This window comes from Lytechinus variegatus, chromosome 2 (assembly GCF_018143015.1).
Source record: "Lytechinus variegatus isolate NC3 chromosome 2, Lvar_3.0, whole genome shotgun sequence".
NCBI classification, from domain to species: domain Eukaryota; kingdom Metazoa; phylum Echinodermata; class Echinoidea; order Temnopleuroida; family Toxopneustidae; genus Lytechinus; species Lytechinus variegatus.
In genome coordinates this window covers 79,518,946-79,541,375 of record NC_054741.1, presented here as the reverse complement: position 1 = coordinate 79,541,375, position 22,430 = coordinate 79,518,946, and the positions used below count along the sequence as shown (strand labels likewise).

The 22,430-nt window shown below is 37.3% G+C and overlaps 1 protein-coding gene across 2 annotated transcripts in view; it reads right to left on the bottom strand.

Moving 5' to 3' along the window:
• Nucleotides 1-6,750: 6,750 nt before the first annotated feature.
• Nucleotides 6,751-22,430, bottom strand: part of LOC121409179 — a 31,295-nt gene continuing 15,615 nt past the window's right edge. The window contains exons 2-3 of one of the 2 annotated variants that reach the window (XM_041601031.1): nt 9,625-9,887; nt 6,751-8,534 (exon numbers count right to left, since the gene is read on the bottom strand). In XM_041601031.1, coding sequence (XP_041456965.1) covers nt 7,282-8,534; nt 9,625-9,661 — 1,290 coding nt within the window. In that variant the 5' untranslated portion in view covers nt 9,662-9,887 and the 3' untranslated portion in view covers nt 6,751-7,281. The remainder of the gene's footprint in view (nt 8,535-9,624; nt 9,888-22,430) is intronic. The other variant, XM_041601029.1, reaches the window with a different exon arrangement.

Genomic DNA, 22,430 nt, shown 5'->3' with positions numbered 1-22,430 from the left:
GTTTAAAGTTGTGGTTTAAGTATTGATAGCCAATTGTTACATAAATCACTAAAGGTAGAGATATCATATTTCTCAAATCATTCCTAATTGTCTAGGAAGTATAAATAGATTGTTATCTTCACCATCGATAAATCAGGAAAGAGCACATTAAACATACAACTTAATAAAAATTTTGACACTCATGGCTTCCCATAATTTTAGCACAGAGTTAGACCATGGTCTAAGTTAAACTTGACCTCAGAATATGGGCCAATATTGAGTTTAAAAACACAAATCCTGTGCATCAAAATGATAAGAACTTGTCAATAAAGGGCCAATTGACACAAAGCTAAGCATTTCATCATATGAATGATTTCATGTTTGATTATACTGACTATTATGTGCAATCAAGCATCATAGAGCATCTAATTTTTGTCTGAAGGAGAGCAGCATTAGACATTCTACTTTGATCAATGAACAGACTTAGTCTTACAACATCGTTGGAGTAAACTAAACTAACTAAACTATATAAACTAATTGGCCCGTATTCTGAAGTCAGGTTTAACTTAGACCACGGTCCAACTCTGTGCTAAAATTATGGGAAGCCAAAAATTGTTTATATTGTGTATTTCTTATAAAAAATGTTACTATTTTGTTTCCTTTTGCTTTCATAATGAAGAAAAATACTTCAGTCATCATTCCCAGGCAATTATGAACAATTTAGGTGTCATGTATTGAAGGATTACTATTTGGGATTCGTGCCCCACTTGACTCTCCATTGTTAAACCACAACTTTAAAGTTGTGTTCAGAATACGGAACATAGTCACTAAACTTTGTGCACATTAATACTTGATTCAAAATAAATTCAGTGAGAGCTTTGAAGAATAAGAAGAAACAGTGCGGGCTTCACTCAAGCATGATAAGCACATTCTGTGCAATCTTGGCAAAAAGTCCAGAAAAAAATACGTCTGAAAGAAACTTTTGTATCTAACTTTACGACTTAAAAAATGTCGTAAAGGAAAAGAAACATTACTCTTTCAAAGAAGCTAATTTTTTTTCTGGAGTTGATGTCTAGTACATGAGGACTTGCCAAAATCAAAGCTAAGTACTGTAAAATACAGCATGCAGTGAGGCCAACAGGTAAAACCTTTGTTCTAAAGAATTTTCTTATATTTAGCACCAAAACCTTCAACAGAGTACATGCTAATTTGTATGTTAAAAGACAACTCTTCACCACATTGTTAAAGAAAATCAAGAATGGATTCTTTACAACTACCTGTCCTTTTATTGCCCATTTTACATGTATCACACCAAGGGGATGGAATCTCCACTCCTTTAAGGTTTTTATGTAAAAACAGTCGACAATCAGCTACAATCCTTTAAATAAACAGGCTCAGCGTCCTCTTATGTCCTCCAACACATTAACCAGGTCAGATTTGAGAGTTGCATGTATCATCTTACTGTACATGGATGAAGAAGTATAACTGTCAGTGGCATCCACTTTCAATTATCATCCAGTTCCATTCCACATCTCAAAAATGTGAAGGGGAAAAGGCAATACACTACAGCCTGAAAAAAAAAACCTTAAATTTTACAGCTCTAATTTTCAAGTTGTCAAACATTTTCTTAGATTTTCCAGATATATTGCAAATCTATATCTAAAAATAAGTTTTTAACATACATATTTTGTGAATTTATCTGGCAAATCATGTAAAATGTAAATACTGTGATACAGATTGTTCATAATTGATTTCATTAAAAAAAAAACATTGAGTGAATCCAGCCAATCGTAAACAAAGCCCATCACTAACACTCAATGTGCACCAGATATTTATTGCAAGAAAACCAAGTCTCCCTTTAATAGAAGAGATTAGTAAGTACTTCACAAACATGAAATTTACATGTTTGCAACCATCTTTGGTAAAGCAATCCTATGACTTCTGCAAGTGCATAGTACAATCTTCACAACTATTGGACTAGAGCGACCAAAGAGGACCGATTGGGTTGAAGCATACTAAAATAAGTGTTTTCTTTGACAGAGATGTATCTTGACAGAGATGTAGTAAAGACCTGAGCCTATGCAAAAACATAAAATCAATTTTTAATTATCATGCAAACTGTAATTGTGAACGCTGTGCACAGAATTTGTTTTTTATGAACTCACAACAATCCAAATCATTATACAGAAATCCTGCTGACAAACATGTTAAATTTTGACGTGATGATTGAATACCCATCCACAAAACTTCAAGGCAGCTTGTCATGATAAGACCATGACACCAGACCATGGTGCATTAAGAGAAAATATAGTGACCTTCGAATCTGGTACAGCAATGTGTGAGGGAACCTTGTGGAATTCGAACACACAGCCCTCTGATTATACAGAAGAGGAAACTATAAGAGGAGGACCATGTTGCACATGCAGTCTGGCAGTGGTAATGCAATGTTGTAAGAGCTCTGCATTGCAATTGGCCATGCAAGTAAATGATGCAACAATCTCATGATCTATACATTATTGCACCCAGTCTCAAGACTGGTTTCTGTAGGTCACTAGTGCAACATGTAAGTGTTGCACAACTTCCAGTCAACAAAATGTGTATACATGTACTTAATCACTCCAACTCTTGCATTAAGTCATGCAATGTGAGCAAATGTTCAGTTCAGATGCAACCAGTCAAGACCACAGTGGGTTTTTGCGAATGCCTGCAGTACACAAAGCAATCAATCCTGCAACATCGGAAAACAAATGTTGCAGGCGATCCCGAACTGAGCGGGGATCAGTTGGGAATGGGCCTTTACATGTAGGTCGAATTTTACAATTTCTTGGAGGTACTATAAAATACTGCAAGGATGACTTTAAAGGGATGGTCTGGGCTGAAAATATTTATATCTACATGTAAATACATAGAGTGCAATTTACTGAGCAAAATGCAGAAACTTTCATCAAAATTGGATAACAAATAATAAAGTTATTGAAGTTTAAAGTTTAGCAATATTTTGTAAAAACAGTCGTCATGAATATTCATTAGGTGGGATGATGATGTCACATCTCCACTTTCCATTTTCTTATGTTATTACATAAAATCATATTTTTTTCATTATTTCATACTTGTGTGAATGAAAATACGTCTCCATTATAATTAAATAAGTTGCAGCAATAAATATCTAATGCACTATTCAGTTGTCAATCCAATTTTTCTAGTTCTCGGAGGAACAAATTTGAATAAACCTAATTTCATATAATAAAATACAAAAGAACAAGGGGAGATGTGACATCACAGGGCGCGACAAACCCGCTTGCCCGATTGCCCGGGGCAAGTGAAAATGACGTGCGGGCAAGCACCTCTCAAAGTCAATTGCCCGATCGGGCAAGTGGTTGTTGCGTCTTTTTATTCTGTACCGTACCTCGTTTTTCCACAAATCATCCAAAATCCACACTCAAAATCATGAATAAGCCTTAAAAAATAGGAGTAGCGCCGTTTCAAATTCCGAAATTGCGTTATTTTTTCTGTACCACGTATTTCCATACATGGTACGGTGTGGTACCAGGTATGAAAAAAATCAACGCAATGGCCGGGAAACAGTTGAATGTAGTATAGGGGTCCATTATGACTACCACCATGTGCAATTTCTAATGCACATTTTCCACCTTCCGATATCACAATTCTGTGATAAAATAATTAGAACTACACAGGAAATAAATCACAGAGTCTAGTAACTTCGCATTGGTGAGTTGTCATGTCATTCGGCTTTGCTTTTCAAAACGGCCTATTAACATCCAAAATAACTTGCCGTATTTGTTAATTGTAACTTAAAATTAATTTGTTTCCCTTTTTGAGGGGATGAGGTAAATATCAGACAATAAATCATCAAACAAAGCTCCATCTATTTTACAAGGCCGGCGGGAGGCTCACACACGGGCGCATACTAGCTAGCCAGTCTGAGCTCTGTCTCTCTGCCAGAGCTCTGGGGGACAATTCGCTCAGTAAAGGCCACAATGATGGTGATTTTCTGTTTCAGACAGAGTTTACATTTCGGGTATATTATTCAAAACTTCCAATAAAGTTTGATGTTTTCTTCATTGTCATGTATATTTAAGTTATTAATGAATACATTCTCACCAAATTTAGACTCGCCCATAGAGAAATGCAATTTTCGTAGAAGTCTGCGTTTTCAAAGAACTTCAGGAAAAGTTAGGGTATGTGTGCCTTTATTACACGGCCGAGTACAGGTTATTGTACTGGAATAGGCGAAGTAGAAATTAGATATTGAATTCATTTATATCAAAGTTCAACTCACAGTCACTTTTTTTTTATTTTTTTTTTTAAATAATATTTTATTTTCTTCCTCTTTCAAAACAATAAGTTGACAATCACAATTCATATAAATAAAGATTCTTTGCATGTATACAAGCAATTAACAGTCAAACAAATAAATATATCAATATCAATTAAATTACAAATATTTTAAAAATGATTACAAATGAAATCAAACCGCCATATTTCTCTTCTATCATGTCTATAACAATATGAAACTTATTTTTTTTAAGAGAAAAAAAAAAAAAAAAATTACCTCAATATCATGTTAATATCAAAATTATGTCAAATCAAATAAGAAACTCTACAAGCCTTCAAGAGGAAGATTACATATATATGTTTCACTCACCCACGCACCCCACACTCCCTACTACACAATATACCACCCCCCCCAAAAAAAAAAAACACACACACGCCCTCACACACACAGAAGACCCCCCCCCCCCTCCCAGGCAGCAAACATACCATTGCACACTCGCATTCACACGCGGACATACCATTACACACTCACAACACCAGCAGACACATCACACCTGTTTGCATTCAATGTCTCATTCACCCTCAGTTCTTCCCATTTCTTTACATGCAAACTCAATTTGCCCGATTTTATAGCCAAGCATTTTTCTTCCTCCCTACGTTCTGCAATTTTTTTTTGTATTTTATGGCAGGAAGGAACCTGACTATTGGTTCTGGATTGGAAAATGGCATGTTTGATGAAAAAGATTATACTGTTTACACAATTATTTCTATTCGTACTTCCAGATAATCCCAAATGTATATCTCTCCATTCTAAATCTCTTAATTCAGATATACAAAAATATTTAATAAAAAATTCCCATAAAGGTTTTACCTTAGAACAATTTAGAAAAATATGCATGTATGATTCGGTTTCCCTGCCACAAAAAGAGCATAAACTGTCTTTAACATACCCAAATCTCAATAACTGTTCTTTGGTATAAATCGCCCCGTGTAAAAGTAAGAACTGGAATTCTCTTTGTTTCCTAATCAACGTTGTGCTCCTGGTTTGGGAAAACCTATTACACATTTCAACATCTGTAAAATTCAAATTAATGTTTTTATCTTTCAATGTTAAATTATACGTTTCCCGTAAATTTTCAACAAAACTATTATATATCGTTTTTGATTTTATCACCTCAAAAGTAGTTTCCAGCTTACTGATATTCAAATTAACATTGAAGTTCTCATCGTCAATCTTTATAAATTTAATAGAGCTGTAGGCATTTTTCCAAGTAGTTGGAATAGCATGTACTATATCAATAATGTGGAGCAGTTCATCTGCAGTTACCCCAAGATTTTGAAAATAAGCCACAGGTCTCACAACCCCGTTATCAAAAATATGATCTACAGTGTAAATTCCCTTATTATAAAGATCAATGTCAAAAATCATTTTACCTCTTACACATATATTCTTATTATTAAATATAATCGGATTAACTTCCTCTTTTGTATATCTATATTTTCTCATATCTTGCCAAGCCTTCAGCATTTCAGAATAAAATTGTGGCATTGTCTGTGTTAATTTGCAAAAATCAAAATCGCATAGAAATAACAATCTCCCACCAAGTGATCTAAAACAGAAATCAAAATACAATTTCCACCCAGCATCGCGTTCCCCGTATAAAAGACGTTTCAGCCACATTAGACGTTGGGCCTTTATGAACAACTTAAAATTCATCATTCTTAACCCACCGTGTGAGTAATCCTGATACATAATGTTTCTCTTTATACGGTCTTTACCCGACCATAAAAACTCAAAAGTGATCCGTTCCACCTCAACGAACAACCAGTTAGGAACAACTAAAAGTGACGAGACGTAATTTAATTTTGATAATGCATAACTTTTCAACAGATGTATTTTACCCATTAGGGTTAGATCCCTTTGTTTCCACCATCCCAAAAGTCTTTTTATTTTGCTAAGTATCTCTTTGAAATTTAGATCTTCTTTTATTATTACATTTAGAGAGAAATAAACGCCTAAGATTTTAATTTGCTGAACCAAATTTCCAAATAGTGGAGTTTGAGGTCTGTCTTGATCTTTTCCCATCCAAAAAAAATTTGTTTTCCCTTTGTTTATCTTCAAAACAAACACAAACACACGCGCGCACACACACACACACACACACCCAAGATTCTAAGCATAGTGAAAAAAAATACTTAAAAATCATACAATATTAAACAATGTTACTAATAATTCATTAATAAGTGAACAGGTATTACTTAAAAAATTGGGCAAGCAGTTTTTTCTATCGGGCAAGCAAATTTTTTCATCACTTGCCCAACAGGGCAAGTGACGGAAAAAAAATTTGTAGAGGCCTGGTGACATCATCAGCCCATCTAATGAATATTCATGATGACTGTTTTCACAAAATATTGCTAAACTTTAAAATTCAATAACTTTGTTATTTGTTTTCCGATTTTGATGAAATTTTCGGCATTTTGCTCAATGAATTCTAATCTATTTATTAAGCTATACATACTTTCAGCCTGGACCATCCCTTTAAAGCATGCAAATTGTCTCACAATACAAAGGGAAAGGGGAAATTCTGGTACCTTGCATGAAATAATACTACATGAGTACATGTAGCTCCTTTATCTGTTAATTTCTTCCAGTCTTGGAGAACTGCAGGACCAAGGGTATTTGCAGGAAAATTGATTTGTCTTATAATGTAATCATAAAAGAGCTGCTAATGCTCATTATTAGGATGAGCTACATATAAGAATATTTGCCAACACTAATCACCTATTAAAACCCAAATAAAAAAGATTGATATGATGGGGCGGACTGTTTTTCACCTTTAAATATTTTGGTGGATCATTTTTTTTTTTATTAGCAGTGACCTTTACATATATCATTCACATACATTGAATAGTACCTTCAAGAATTTGACACAGTAGAATCTGAGTTTTTGGTCTATCACAAGATTGGCCTGGACTACATCACTGTATTTAGAACAGAGCTCTTCCTTAAAGTTGGTTCACTTCCTCATTTCTGCAACCCTCATTTTTTACAGAGACTAACTTCTTATCTCCTGTAAGAAAGACACCTGTGAGTGATCCGTGGTAAACGCAACCGGTATCCAGCCCAGTTGCGTAAGGGTATCGCTGGAGTCCCTCGAGCGAATGGTGACCAAAGTAGACATGTTGGGGACCTTTCCAGAGCTCTCCCCAAAGCTGTCCGTGAGTGATATGCTTGGTGGCTTTCAGCTCCTTGCCTTCAACAATGATGTTCCTCATCAAGAGCATCTCATCCTGTGTATGCTCCTCCAAGGGTTTGCCAGGAAGTAGCCCTCCATGGACAATGATGGCATTGAGGCTAGGTATACTAATGGTGTATGGTAGTTCCTTTAAGTACTCATAATCACTTTCATCCAGATCATACAGCCATTGCTTGGAGGCTTTAGGCTCATATCCTATATTCAACTTCATCAGACGCAGTTTCCGGACTGCAGATCGTTCATGGTTTCCCATGACACAGTAAGAGTTTGATGAGCGGACAAAGTCAAGTACTTCGCAGGTCTTGGGTCCCTTGTTGACGATGTCTCCAACAAAAATCAGCAGGGCGTTGGGGTCCTTGTCAATATCAGCTATGTGCAAGAGGGCTAGAAGGTTGTCATAGCAACCATGGACATCACCAATAATGAAGATTCTTTTGCCGGCTATGATATCATCGCTCAAGGTGAGATGAGGCATGGTTGGCAAAGGAAAGGCCAATTCTTTGAGGAAGAGTTCAGCTTCCTCTTTTGGGATGGGATTGTCCTTAGAATACTTCCTGCAAAGCTGTGCGATGTACTCTTCTTCACTTATCTTATGGTTTTCAACTAAATGTGTTTGTTTATCGTTTGTGTTTATGTTGTGTTGTACAATCACATCCCCTTGACCTACCTGAACAACCTCTACATCTACAACTGTTTTATTCTCTTCATCTACTTGGTTACCTATCTGTATATGCTCATCTTCACTGAACTTTTCTTCATCAATAATCATTATTTCATCTTTACCATTTGGTTTCTTTCTATCCAACTCATCTTCATCATTGAAACTATCTTTATCCACCTGATGAACTTCAGTTATATTGTCATCTTCATTCAGATTTTCAGTTGCATTCTGGTCATCTTTAGCCATTTGCTGCTCTCCGCAATCCTCTTCTCCACTTGCTATCTGACCATCTCCAACATCCTGGCGAGCATTTGTGGTATTGGCATTTCCAGTTTCTCCATCTATCATAAAAAAACATTGTAATATAGTTGTATTTCCTTCCCTGATCATTGGACATCTATGTTTAGAGCTAGCAAAGCAAGGAGATTGCACTTATTTACAATCGATTTAATTTTTTTTTCTAAATATCATCCTGTGCTTTTTCTATCACATCACTAATGTACAAATATGAAATTCCATTCACTCTATTTGTATTTAAAAATGAAAACGTGTGTTATGCATTAAATAATTCATACATGTAGGTATGAGTGTAGTGGGTGTATGGTGATACAGTGTGGCAAATCACCTTATCAAGTGTTGGTCAATATTCCAGTTTCATGAAGATTTAAGATTTAATAAAATCTATTGTCATGTAAAAATACACAGAATTTGTTTTGGGGCACGGGGACAAATGAGTGACAACCACATATATAGAGACACACCAGTTGACAAAGCACAATATACATTCAACTGAATTTGTACTTCCTGAAACTGTCCTCTGCACATGATATAAAGACAAAACATTTTGCAAATTTACAGTGTATATCAAAATCATTTGGGGATAGATCTGAAAACCCAATCCCCCCCCCCAAAAAAAAGGGAAAGGAGTCATAGGCTTATATCAATTTTTGTCACTATTTCTTACACATTTAGACTTTGTTCAGTTTTCTGAAATGCAATACTATATTCATAAGATGTGATTACAAGAGAGAGGGTACTACATGTATTTATCCACAAAATTCAAATTCAAGGTTTCACAAAGATAAAGAACAAATTGAACGGTCCCTGAAATAAGAAGAGAGAAAGTCCTTTTTGTTATTCATTGGTTTCTAGAAGAAAGATGTCATAGTGCCTAGAAGAAATGAAGTGTCATGAATGTATAACCATCACCAAATGGTTATACAAATAAATTTGATTGCTGAATATGTAATATAAGAATAAGAATAAGAGTAAGTAATATTGTGACACATTTGGGATATTGCCAATTACTAATACAACATATACTACTGATTTAAATCATTCCCTATTTGGTCCACAGGAAATCATGTCTACATGGAATACAATTTGAACGGCATTTATCCGAGAGGAACTCTTGACAATAATAATACCCACCATGTAGACCTTTGCAGGATGAGAAGCACAAACCCATATTGGTTTAACTACCACAGTGAACTCAAACCAGGCTCTCTCTAGTCTTGTGTGATGCATCACCCATCCATGTCTGATGTCCTGAATCTCTACAGATTGTGAGTGAACAGAGAGATCGGTCACTTGTGATGTCTGGCTAGCTGGCAGGTTTAATCAACAACTAGTGCAGATTTGCCACTGCAAATAATATGAAAAGTACATCAAGAATGTCATCAGGGTAGGTATTTCTACAAAACATAGAGAGAAGTGAGATGATTAAAGAAAGGGGTGAAGCAGAGAAGGGGGTAGAAGAAAAAAATAAATTAAAAAATAGGAGAAAAGAGAAATAAATTAATTTTTTCTCCCTTGCCATCTCTTCAAAACAGGACCTGTGAAAAAAATATAATAGATTTAAGTGCACAAATATCCAACAAAAATGACTTCAACTCCTTCCCTACAACTACAGGAACCCACACTAGCAGGGGACTTGCTACCTCAAGTGATGGTTTGTGAAGGCTGCACTTCACTTCACTACCACTACACCAACTTTATGTGGGGAAAACATAAAACTCATGCAACAAAATGACATTAAAAACAATAAGTGGAACGCCTCTGGCAGTCTCGCCTGCATTATGCAATTCCATATAGCAGCAGTTCTGCCTTTGAAAACAGCCAATGAATAATTATTCCCAACACAGCCAGAGTTGATTGACCTTTAAATGACCTTTGATCTTGGCAATGTTCATAAAATGTGCACAGGGTAGTCAGGGATACATGTACATTGCTGCTCTTATGTCCAAGTTTCATCAACTAGATCCATAAACTTCTAAAGTTATGACGACAGATCCAGAAATGCCCCCAATATTACCAAAGTTTGTTGACCCTAAATATCCTTTGACCTTGGTCATGTGACCTGAAACTTGCATCGGATGTTCAAGGGTATTTGATGGCTCTTTTGTCCAGGTTTCATAAATTAGATCCATAAAATTTCGAAGTTTTGATGACTATTCCTCAAATAACCTCAACATGGACAAAGTTTGTTGACCCTAAGTGACCTTTGACCTTGGTCATGTGACCTGAAACTCGCACATGTTATTCAGGGATACATGGTTGCTCTTAGGTCCAAGCTTCATGACCTAGATCCATTTAAAGTTATGATGAAAATTCCTAAAATGACCCCAACATAGCCAAAGTTGTTGACCCTAAGTGACCTTTGACCTTAATCATGTGACCTGAAACTCAGGCAGGATCTTCAGTAATAAACTATTACCCTTATGTCTGAGTTTCATGAGCTATGTCCATATAATTTTGAAGTTATGACAACATTTCAAAAACTTAACCTTGGTTAAGATTTCAATGTTGACGACGCCGCCGTCAGAAAAGCGGCGCCTATAGTCTCGCTCTGCTATGCAGACAAAAACTAATCTTCTTACATTTCTTTTCTCATCGATTTCACTCCATGTCCATGCTTCAATCAGTCTTGAAATTGGTGGTTTAGAGCCAATAGCAATTCCTCACACGTATTAATTCACTGCCCATTTCAAAACATTGCAAAACCCAAATTGCGCATGCGCGGGGATCGCAGCTCAAGATCATGAATATTCATGATTGCATGTATAGGGTCCATTATGACTACCACCATGTGAAATTTCGAACGCACATGTTTCCCCTACAGATATCACAATTCTGTGGAAAAACAATTTGAATTACGCAGGAAATAAATCCCGGAGTCTAGTAACCTAGCATTGGCGAGTTGTCATTCGGCTTTTCAAGACTTAAGAAATTAGAAATACTAAAATTTATTTCGTAATTATAAATAATTTGTAGCATTTAACAAATTATTTATAACGTAATTAATTTTGATATTTCTTAAATAATTTTTATCTATGAATGGTTTTTCAAAACGGCGTCGTTAGCCGGAAGTATGTCATACATAGGCGGTTCTAGGGTCGACGCTATAGTATTTCCGTTGTTTACATTTGGATCGAGGGGTCTACGCGGCATCAGTGAGGTAAGAAATCTTCTTTTTTTGACATTTTTATTTAACATTTTTGAAAACCTTCCTACGCATTAGGCGTAGGAAGGTGTAGAAATTAATAAATTAACGTTTTTTAAGCGCTCATCTTATGAAAAGATGGATTTCCTAGGGAAATCCATCTTTATTATTGTTCTTCGCTTAGGACACTATGCCATGGCTAAAGACAAGTGTCAAGACATCAATGATGAAGAAGTGTATGACAGCTTATAAAAAAACATAATCATTGCGGTGTCTACAAAACTAAGATCTAAGACCTAAGACCCCATATACATACTACCAAAAAAACTACAAAACTAAGACCCAACCAACTACAAAACTAAGACCCTGTGTATTACTCATTGGTATGCAGCCTAGTCTGTACTCCAGACCCAGTTTGGGAAATACACTTCACCTATCCTATGTACTCAATACAAAACTACAAAACTAAGACCCAACCAACTACAAAACTAAGACCCTGTGTAATATTCATTGGTAGGAGTCTAGTCTGTACTCCAGACCCAATTTGGGAGAAACACTTCGCCTATCCTATGTACTCAATACAAAACTACAAAACTAAGACCCAACCAACTACAAAACTAAGACCCTGTGTAATATTCATTGGTTTGAGTCTAGTCTGTGCTCCAGACCCGGTTTGGGAGAAACACTTCGCTTATCCTATGTACTTCAATACAAAACTACAAAACTAAGACCCAACCAACTACAAAACTAAGACCCTGTGTTCATTGGTATGAGTCTAGTCTGTACTCCAGACCCAGTTTGGGAGATACACTTCACCTATCCTATGTACTCAATACAAAACTACAAAACTAAGACCCAACCAACTACAAAACTAAGACCCTGTGTAATATTCATTGGTATGCAGCCTAGTCTGTACTCCAGACCCAATTTGGGAGAAACACTTCGCCTATCCTATGTACTCAATACAAAACTACAAAACTAAGACCCAACCAACTACAAAACTAAGACCCTGTGTAATATTCATTGGTAGGAGTCTAGTCTGTACTCCAGACCCAATTTGGGGGAAACACTTCGCCTATCCTATGTACTAAATACAAAACTACAAAACTAAGACCCAACCAACTACAAAACTAAGACCCTGTGTAATACTCATTGGTATGCAGCCTAGTCTGTACTCAAGACCCAGTTTGGGAGATACACTTCACCTATCCTATGTACTCAATACAAAACTACAAAACTAAGACCCAACCAACTACAAAACTAAGACCCTGTGTAATATTCATTGGTAGGAGTCTAGTCTGTACTCCAGACCCAATTTGGGAGAAACACTTCGCCTATCCTATGTACTAAATACAAAACTACAAAACTAAGACCCAACCAACTACAAAACTAAGACCCTGTGTAATACTCATTGGTATGCAGCCTAGTCTGTACTCCAGACCCAGTTTGGGAGATACATTTCACCTATCCTATGTACTCAATACAAAACTACAAAACTAAGACCCAACCAACTACAAAACTAAGACCCTGTGTAATATTCATTGGTAGGAGTCTAGTCTGTACTCCAGACCCAATTTGGGAGAAACACTTCGCCTATCCTATGTACTCAATACAAAACTACAAAACTAAGACCCAACCAACTACAAAACTAAGACCCTGTGTAATATTCATTGGTATGAGTCTAGTCTGTGCTCCAGACCCGGTTTGGGAGAAACACTTCGCTTATCCTATGTACTTCAATACAAAACTACAAAACTAAGACCCAACCAACTACAAAACTAAGACCCTGTGTAATATTCATTGGTATGAGTCTAGTCTGTACTCCAGACCCAGTTTGGGAGATACACTTCACCTATCCTATGTACTCAATACAAAACTACAAAACTAAGACCCAACCAACTACAAAACTAAGACCCTGTGTATTACTCATTGGTATGCAGCCTAGTCTGTACTCCAGACCCAGTTTGGGAGAAACACTTCGCCTATCCTATGTACTAAATACAAAACTACAAAACTAAGACCCAACCAACTACAAAACTAAGACCCTGTGTAATATTCATTGGTATGAGTCTAGTCTGTACTCCAGACCCAATTTGGGGGAAACACTTCGCCTATCCTATGTACTAAATACAAAACTACAAAACTAAGACCCAACCAACTACAAAACTAAGACCCTGTGTAATACTCATTGGTATGCAGCCTAGTCTGTACTCCAGACCCGGTTTGGGAGAAACACTTCGCTTATCCTATGTACTTCAATACAAAACTACAAAACTAAGACCCAACCAACTACAAAACTAAGACCCTGTGTAATATTCATTGGTATGAGTCTAGTCTGTACTCCAGACCCAGTTTGGGAGATACACTTCACCTATCCTATGTACTCAATACAAAACTACAAAACTAAGACCCAACCAACTACAAAACTAAGACCCTGAGTATTACTCATAGGTATGCAGCCTAGTCTGTACTCCAGACCCAGTTTGGGAGAAACACTTCGCCTATCCTATGTACTAAATACAAAACTACAAAACTAAGACCCAACCAACTACAAAACTAAGACCCTGTGTTCATTGGTATGAGTCTAGTCTGTACTCCAGACCCAATTTGGGAGAAACACTTCGCCTATCCTATGTACTCAATACAAAACTACAAAACTAAGACCCAACCAACTACAAAACTAAGACCCTGTGTAATATTCATTGGTATGAGTCTAGTCTGTGCTCCAGACCCGGTTTGGGAGAAACACTTCGCTTATCCTATGTACTCAATACAAAACTACAAAACTAAGACCCTGTGTAATATTCATTGGTATGAGTCTAGTCTGTACTCCAGACCCAGTTTGGGAGATACACTTCACCTATCCTATGTACTCAATACAAAACTACAAAACTAAGACCCAACCAACTACAAAACTAAGACCCTGTGTAATATTCATTGGTATGCAGCCTAGTCTGTACTCCAGACCCAATTTGGGAGAAACACTTCGCCTATCCTATGTACTCAATACAAAACTACAAAACTAAGACCCAACCAACTACAAAACTAAGACCCTGTGTAATATTCATTGGTAGGAGTCTAGTCTGTACTCCAGACCCAATTTGGGGGAAACACTTCGCCTATCCTATGTACTAAATACAAAACTACAAAACTAAGACCCAACCAACTACAAAACTAAGACCCTGTGTATTACTCATTGGTATGCAGCCTAGTCTGTACTCCAGACCCAGTTTGGGAGATACACTTCACCTATCCTATGTACTCAATACAAAACTACAAAACTAAGACCCAACCAACTACAAAACTAAGACCCTGTGTAATATTCATTGGTAGGAGTCTAGTCTGTACTCCAGACCCAGTTTGGGAGAAACACTTCGCCTATCCTATGTACTAATACAAAACTAAGACCCAACCAACTACAAAACTAAGACCCTGTGTAATATTCATTGGTATGAGTCTAGTCTGTACTCCAGACCCGGTTTGGGAGAAACACTTCGCTTGTCCTATGTACTTCAATACAAAACTAAGACCCAACCAACTACAAAACTAAGACCCTGTGTAATATTCATTGGTATGAGTCTAGTCTGTACTCCAGACCCGGTTTGGGAGATACACTTCACCTATCCTATGTACTCAATACAAAACTACAAAACTAAGACCCAACCAACTACAAAACTAAGACCCTGTGTAATATTCATTGGTATGAGTCTAGTCTGTGCTCCAGACCCGGTTTGGGAGAAACACTTCGCTTATCCTATGTACTTCAATACAAAACTAAGACCCAACCAACTACAAAACTAAGACCCTGTGTAATATTCATTGGTATGAGTCTAGTCTGTACTCCAGACCCGGTTTGGGAGAAACACTTCGCTTGTCCTATGTACTTCAATACAAAACTAAGACCCAACCAACTACAAAACTAAGACCCTGTGTAATATTCATTGGTATGAGTCTAGTCTGTACTCCAGACCCGGTTTGGGAGAAACACTTCGCCCATCCTATGTACTCAATACAAAACTACAAAACTAAGACCCAACAAACTACAAAACTAAGACCCTGTGTAATATTCATTGGTATGAGTCTAGTCTGTACTTCAGACCCTGTTTGGGAGAAACACTTCGCCTATCCTATGTACTCAATACAAAACTACAAAACTAAGACCCAACCAACTACAAAACTAAGACCCTGTGTAATATTCATTGGTAGGAGTCTAGTCTGTACTCCAGACCCAGTTTGGGAGAAACACTTCGCCTATCCTATGTACTCAATACAAAACTACAAAACTAAGACCCAACCAACTACAAAACTAAGACCCTGTGTAATATTCATTGGTATGAGTCTAGTCTGTGCTCCAGACACGGTTTGGGAGAAACACTTCGCCTATCCTATGTACTCAATACAAAACTACAAAACTAAGACCCAACCAACTACAAAACTAAGACCCTGTGTAATATTCATTGGTATGAGTCTAGTCTGTACTTCAGACCCTGTTTGGGAGAAACACTTCGCCTATCCTATGTACTCAATACAAAACTACAAAACTAAGACCCAACCAACTACAAAACTAAGACCCTGTGTAATATTCATTGGTATGAGTCTAGTCTGTACTCCAGACACGGTTTGGGAGAAACACTTCGCCCATCCTATGTACTCAATACAAAACTACAAAACTAAGACCCAACCAACTACAAAACTAAGACCCTGTGTAATATTCATTGGTATGAGTCTAGTCTGTACTCCAGACCCAGTTTGGGAGAAACACTTCGCCTATCCTATGTACTCAATACAAAACTACAAAACTAAGACCCAACCAACTACAAAACTAAGACCCTGTGTAATATTCATTGGTATGAGTCTAGTCTGTACTCCAGACCCGGTTTGGGAGAAACACTTCGCCTATCCTATGTACTCAATACAAAACTACAAAACTAAGACCCAACAAACTACAAAACTAAGACCCTGTGTAATATCCATTGGTATGAGTCTAGTCTGTACTTCAGACCCTGTTTGGGAGAAACACTTCGCCTATCCTATGTACTCAATACAAAACTACAAAACTAAGACCCAACCAACTACAAAACTAAGACCTTGTGTAATACTCATTGGTATGCAGCCTAGTCTGTAGACCCAGTTTGGGAGAAACACTTCACCTATCCTATGCACTCAATACAAAAGTACAAAACTTTTAATATTTTAATCTGTAATTAATGATTGGAGACACCTTATTCTAATTGTGTACACCTGTATACTGATCTATGGTTTGTATACTGATCTATGGTTTTAATCTACCAGTATCTATGTCCCGGATTTATGTATAATAGTTCAAACTTTCATCGCTACACATAAACAAACTCTCCCCTCTCTCTCTCTCTCCCTGTTTGGCCCCCGATCTCCTTGCCCTTTCTTCTGCTTTCTTCTCTCCTTTTCACTCTCTCATGGTCTCGGATTTCTTCTTTTTTCCTTCCTTCCATCGTGCTACATTGTGATTAGTCAAAATCCATTGATTTTTATTTTTTTAGATCAAATGAATGTAACAGTTAACTCTCATGTATGCATATACTTAATTTTAATTCGTGCCAATGCCCATTTTTTTTTGCCATTATCTCATCGGCCACACATTCTCTTCTCTTCATTGACGTATTCTTGGCACATTTTAAAAAAAAACTTACTGCTATATTTTTCCAAGGTTAAAACCGGCTTTGCGTCCATATTTTCCTACTATTTTCCCCCTTCTGTTGGTCTTCTTTTCCATGTTTTGCCTTTATCTGCCCCTCCTTTATCTTTCCTTTTTGTTTCTTTCCACCCACTTTTCCCTTGTCACTCTTTTTCACCATTCATCCTATCTCATCCTCTCTTTTTTTCTTTCTCTTCCTTTTCTCATTTGCTTTTTATATTTATGATTCCCGTAATACTGGTTTCCTCTCACTTTCCCTCTCCCTTTCTCTTTTCCCCTTTATTTTTGTTCACATATTACATGGTTATACATGTAATATAGCATTTAATGCCCTAGTTGCATTCTGTTCGAATTACACTTTCACACTTCTTGACGTTTGTCCATGCTTCATTGATTAATATGTTACTTTTTAAAGTTTCTTTTTTTTCTTTCGGTATATCTTTTATGATTGTGTAATATGATTATCGGTTAGTTGTAATTTTTTGCTTTTGTTTCATCTTTATGATATTGTACTTTGCCTTTGTTTATAGTGTGCACTTGATTTTTCAGTCTTTGGACTGTTTTGCCAGTTTTCTTATTGAATAAATACCATACTACTACTTTATGTTGTTTGGCAGCATGTACTATAAATTATGGGTTTTCGTGATAGAAATGCAGGTCATAGTTTAACACAAGCACCATTTCATATGATGTAGAGAATTAGTGTGAATTGAGCTTTACGATTGGATGTTGAATGTTTTTTTTGTAAAGTGTTAATTTGCGATCAGCTTTTCGACTGATACAGATACCCTTGTTGTAGCAATCCAATTGAAATGAATAAATTAATAAATGAACTTTCTTTATAGTCATAGCATTGTCTTGCCTGTTAAGCAGACAAAAAACATATGTGAGTAGCAATCCCCTTTCAAGTGGTCTCAGGTAGTTTTGTCGCAAGTACAGACTATTAGGATCAAGTGGTAGGTTTGAAGATTTTCTAAATATCATGGTCTGGAAAATAGACTAAGCTGCATACCGTTGTGGTGTGCGCCTGTAATCCAAGCTACATGGGGAAGTAAGAAATTGGTGCAGAGGTTCGAACCCTGGTCGTCACGTCTTTCGGATGGTGGCGTTTAAGGTTGATCCCAGACGTAAATAATCATATCTGATTGATACATGTCTGACAAAACTCAAATACACACACAGTAGGCCTATTACACAAGGTCTTAATTTTGTAGTTTTGTAGTTGGTTGGGTCTTAGTTTTGTAGTTTTGTATTGAGTACATAGGATAGGCGAAGTGTTTCTCCCAAATTGGGTCTGGAGTACAGACTAGACTCATACCAATGAATATTACACAGGGTCTTAGTTTTGTAGTTGGTTGGGTCTTAGTTTTGTAGTTTTGTATTGAGTACATAGGATAGGCGAAGTGTTTCTCCCAAATTGGGTCTGGAGTACAGACTAGACTCCTACCAATGAATATTACACAGGGTCTTAGTTTTGTAGTTGGTTGGGTCTTAGTTTTGTAGTTTTGTATTGAGTACATAGGATAGGTGAAGTGTATCTCCCAAACTGGGTCTGGAGTACAGACTAGGCTGCATACCAATGAGTATTACACAGGGTCTTAGTTTTGTAGTTGGTTGGGTCTTAGTTTTGTAGTTTTGTATTTAGTACATAGGATAGGCGAAGTGTTTCCCCAAATTGGGTCTGGAGTACAGACTAGACTCCTACCAATGAATATTACACAGGGTCTTAGTTTTGTAGTTGGTTGGGTCTTAGTTTTGTAGTTTTGTATTGAGTACATAGGATAGGCGAAGTGTTTCTCCCAAATTGGGTCTGGAGTACAGACTAGGCTGCATACCAATGAATATTACACAGGGTCTTAGTTTTGTAGTTGGTTGGGTCTTAGTTTTGTAGTTTTGTATTGAGTACATAGGATAGGTGAAGTGTATCTCCCAAACTGGGTCTGGAGTACAGACTAGACTCATACCAATGAATATTACACAGGGTCTTAGTTTTGTAGTTGGTTGGGTCTTAGTTTTGTAGTTTTGTATTGAGTACATAGGATAGGCGAAGTGTTTCTCCCAAATTGGGTCTGGAGTACAGACTAGACTCATACCAATGAATATTACACAGGGTCTTAGTTTTGTAGTTGGTTGGGTCTTAGTTTTGTAGTTTTGTATTGAGTACATAGGATAGGCGAAGTGTTTCTCCCAAATTGGGTCTGGAGTACAGACTAGACTCCTACCAATGAATATTACACAGGGTCTTAGTTTTGTAGTTGGTTGGGTCTTAGTTTTGTAGTTTTGTATTGAGTACATAGGATAGGTGAAGTGTATCTCCCAAACTGTGTCTGGAGTACAGACTAGACTCATACCAATGAATATTACACAGGGTCTTAGTTTTGTAGTTGGTTGGGTCTTAGTTTTGTAGTTTTGTATTGAGTACATAGGATAGGCGAAGTGTTTCTCCCAAATTGGGTCTGGAGTACAGACTAGACTCCTACCAATGAATATTACACAGGGTCTTAGTTTTGTAGTTGGTTGGGTCTTAGTTTTGTAGTTTTGTATTGAGTACATAGGATAGGTGAAGTGTATCTCCCAAACTGGGTCTGGAGTACAGACTAGGCTGCATACCAATGAGTATTACACAGGGTCTTAGTTTTGTAGTTGGTTGGGTCTTAGTTTTGTAGTTTTGTATTTAGTACATAGGATAGGTGAAGTGTTTCCCCCAAATTGGGTCTGGAGTACAGACTAGACTCATACCAATGAATATTACACAGGGTCTTAGTTTTGTAGTTGGTTGGGTCTTAGTTTTGTAGTTTTGTATTGAGTACATAGGATAGGCGAAGTGTTTCTCCCAAACTGGGTCTGGAGTACAGACTAGGCTGCATACCAATGAGTAATACACAGGGTCTTAGTTTTGTAGTTGGTTGGGTCTTAGTTTTGTAGTTTTGTATTGAGTACATAGGATAGGTGAAGTGTATCTCCCAAACTGGGTCTGGAGTACAGACTAGACTCATACCAATGAATATTACACAGGGTCTTAGTTTTGTAGTTGGTTGGGTCTTAGTTTTGTAGTTTTGTATTGAGTACATAGGATAGGCGAAGTGTTTCTCCCAAATTGGGTCTGGAGTACAGACTAGACTCATACCAATGAATATTACACAGGGTCTTAGTTTTGTAGTTGGTTGGGTCTTAGTTTTGTAGTTTTGTATTGAGTACATAGGATAGGTGAAGTGTATTTCCCAAACCGGGTCTGGAGTACAGACTAGACTCATACCAATGAATATTACACAGGGTCTTAGTTTTGTAGTTGGTTGGGTCTTAGTTTTGTAGTTTTGTATTGAGTACATAGGATAGGTGAAGTGTATCTCCCAAACTGTGTCTGGAGTACAGACTAGACTCATACCAATGAATATTACACAGGGTCTTAGTTTTGTAGTTGGTTGGGTCTTAGTTTTGTAGTTTTGTATTTAGTACATAGGATAGGCGAAGTGTTTCTCCCAAACTGGGTCTGGAGTACAGACTAGGCTGCATACCAATGAGTATTACACAGGGTCTTAGTTTTGTAGTTGGTTGGGTCTTAGTTTTGTAGTTTTTTTGGTAGTATGTATATGGGGTCTTAGGTCTTAGGTCTTAGTTTTGTAGACACCCTAATCATTGCGTCCTCAAGACTAGAGTCCCTGCCAAAGGGACTTCATATCGATCGATCAGCAGTAAAAATATTGGAACAATTTGATTTAGATTCAGGTTTAGATTTCATAGAAATAATTTATTTTGTGCAATCACATGGAAGACTTTTTAACGTTAATTAGATCAGTATCTCGACTCCAGGAATCTCCAATTCCAAACTAGAAGTGAGTAGAAGTGGAAGGATCAGCTCATAATATAAAATTACATGCGCCGTGCGGCCATTCCGTGCTTTAGGAAACTGGACACTTATTTGAACCGGGATCTACCTTACCATGATATTCTAAAGAAATCCTCGCTTCAACAATTTTCAAAAGATCTGATGCGAAACCTTTTGTTCCCGATGCGAAACTCTCCACACAGAGCAGTCGCTTCTGGTTCCTTGCTCCTCACACAATATTCTATTGAACGACTTTTACAGCGAGGGACGGTTTTTCAATCGACACCAAAATATAAATTAAAATCATTATTTAACAAGGTTTAACAAGCTTTTATCTAGTCGTGAAATAGGACACCAAAATTAAAAGTAAAATCATCAGTTAACAAGGTTTAGCAAGCCTGAGGCTGCGTTTATGCGACCTCAACCCAGAATCATGATTGGAATCACGATTTGAATCATGATTCAAAACAGCAACATGAATCACGATCCGACAGAATCAGCGTTTATACGACCATCTTTCTAACGCTGTTTCTCCCTGAATTCGGGCCGATCCAGTGCGCATCACAGTGCGCAGTTTGACCCAGGAAGTATAGGTCAACATTTTCGCGCGTGTTTCTAACTTCACGCCGCGCCGGCTGCTAGATTTTTGCTGCCACCGGAGCTAACGCGCGATCGTTTGTGCAAGTGCAACTCGGCTTCCGAAAAATAAATCTTTTACTTCCAGAATTCCGTGTATTGTACCTCGTATTGTTTTTGTTTACTTGTATTCAATCTTGTCGGTTCATCAAAAATGGTGTTCGGTAGCCGTAGTACTGGGCACGAATTCTGTTAATTTTGTCTCGACAGGCGGTGCCACATCTCCGTTGAAATCCCTCCCTTGCAAGCGCCGCTGAAAGGGACTCGTAGATCGTCTTATATTTCTGTGAATCCCGGTAAGGGATGCTTGAGCCCAAAGCACAAGCAGAGCCCTGAGTTCGTCGTCAGTCCAATTTGTGCCTTTGGAACTTGAAGACATGATTGATGAAAACAGTGAAATCAGGGTGACCAGACGTCCCGTATTTCCCGGGATTGTCCCGTATTTCAGAATATTGAACAAAATGTAGTTACTACATTTGAAAGTGACGAATTTTCATTAAATAACCAACAGCTGATGAAGCAGGGACAACAATTAAATCGATAACTGTAAACTTTTGCAAGTTCTGCGATGATTTCTTGCTAATACATTGCAAACGAACTGGCCTCCTGCCTGTGTGTGGCAGGCTACTAGCTAGGCATGGAGGATCGAAGCAAATTCT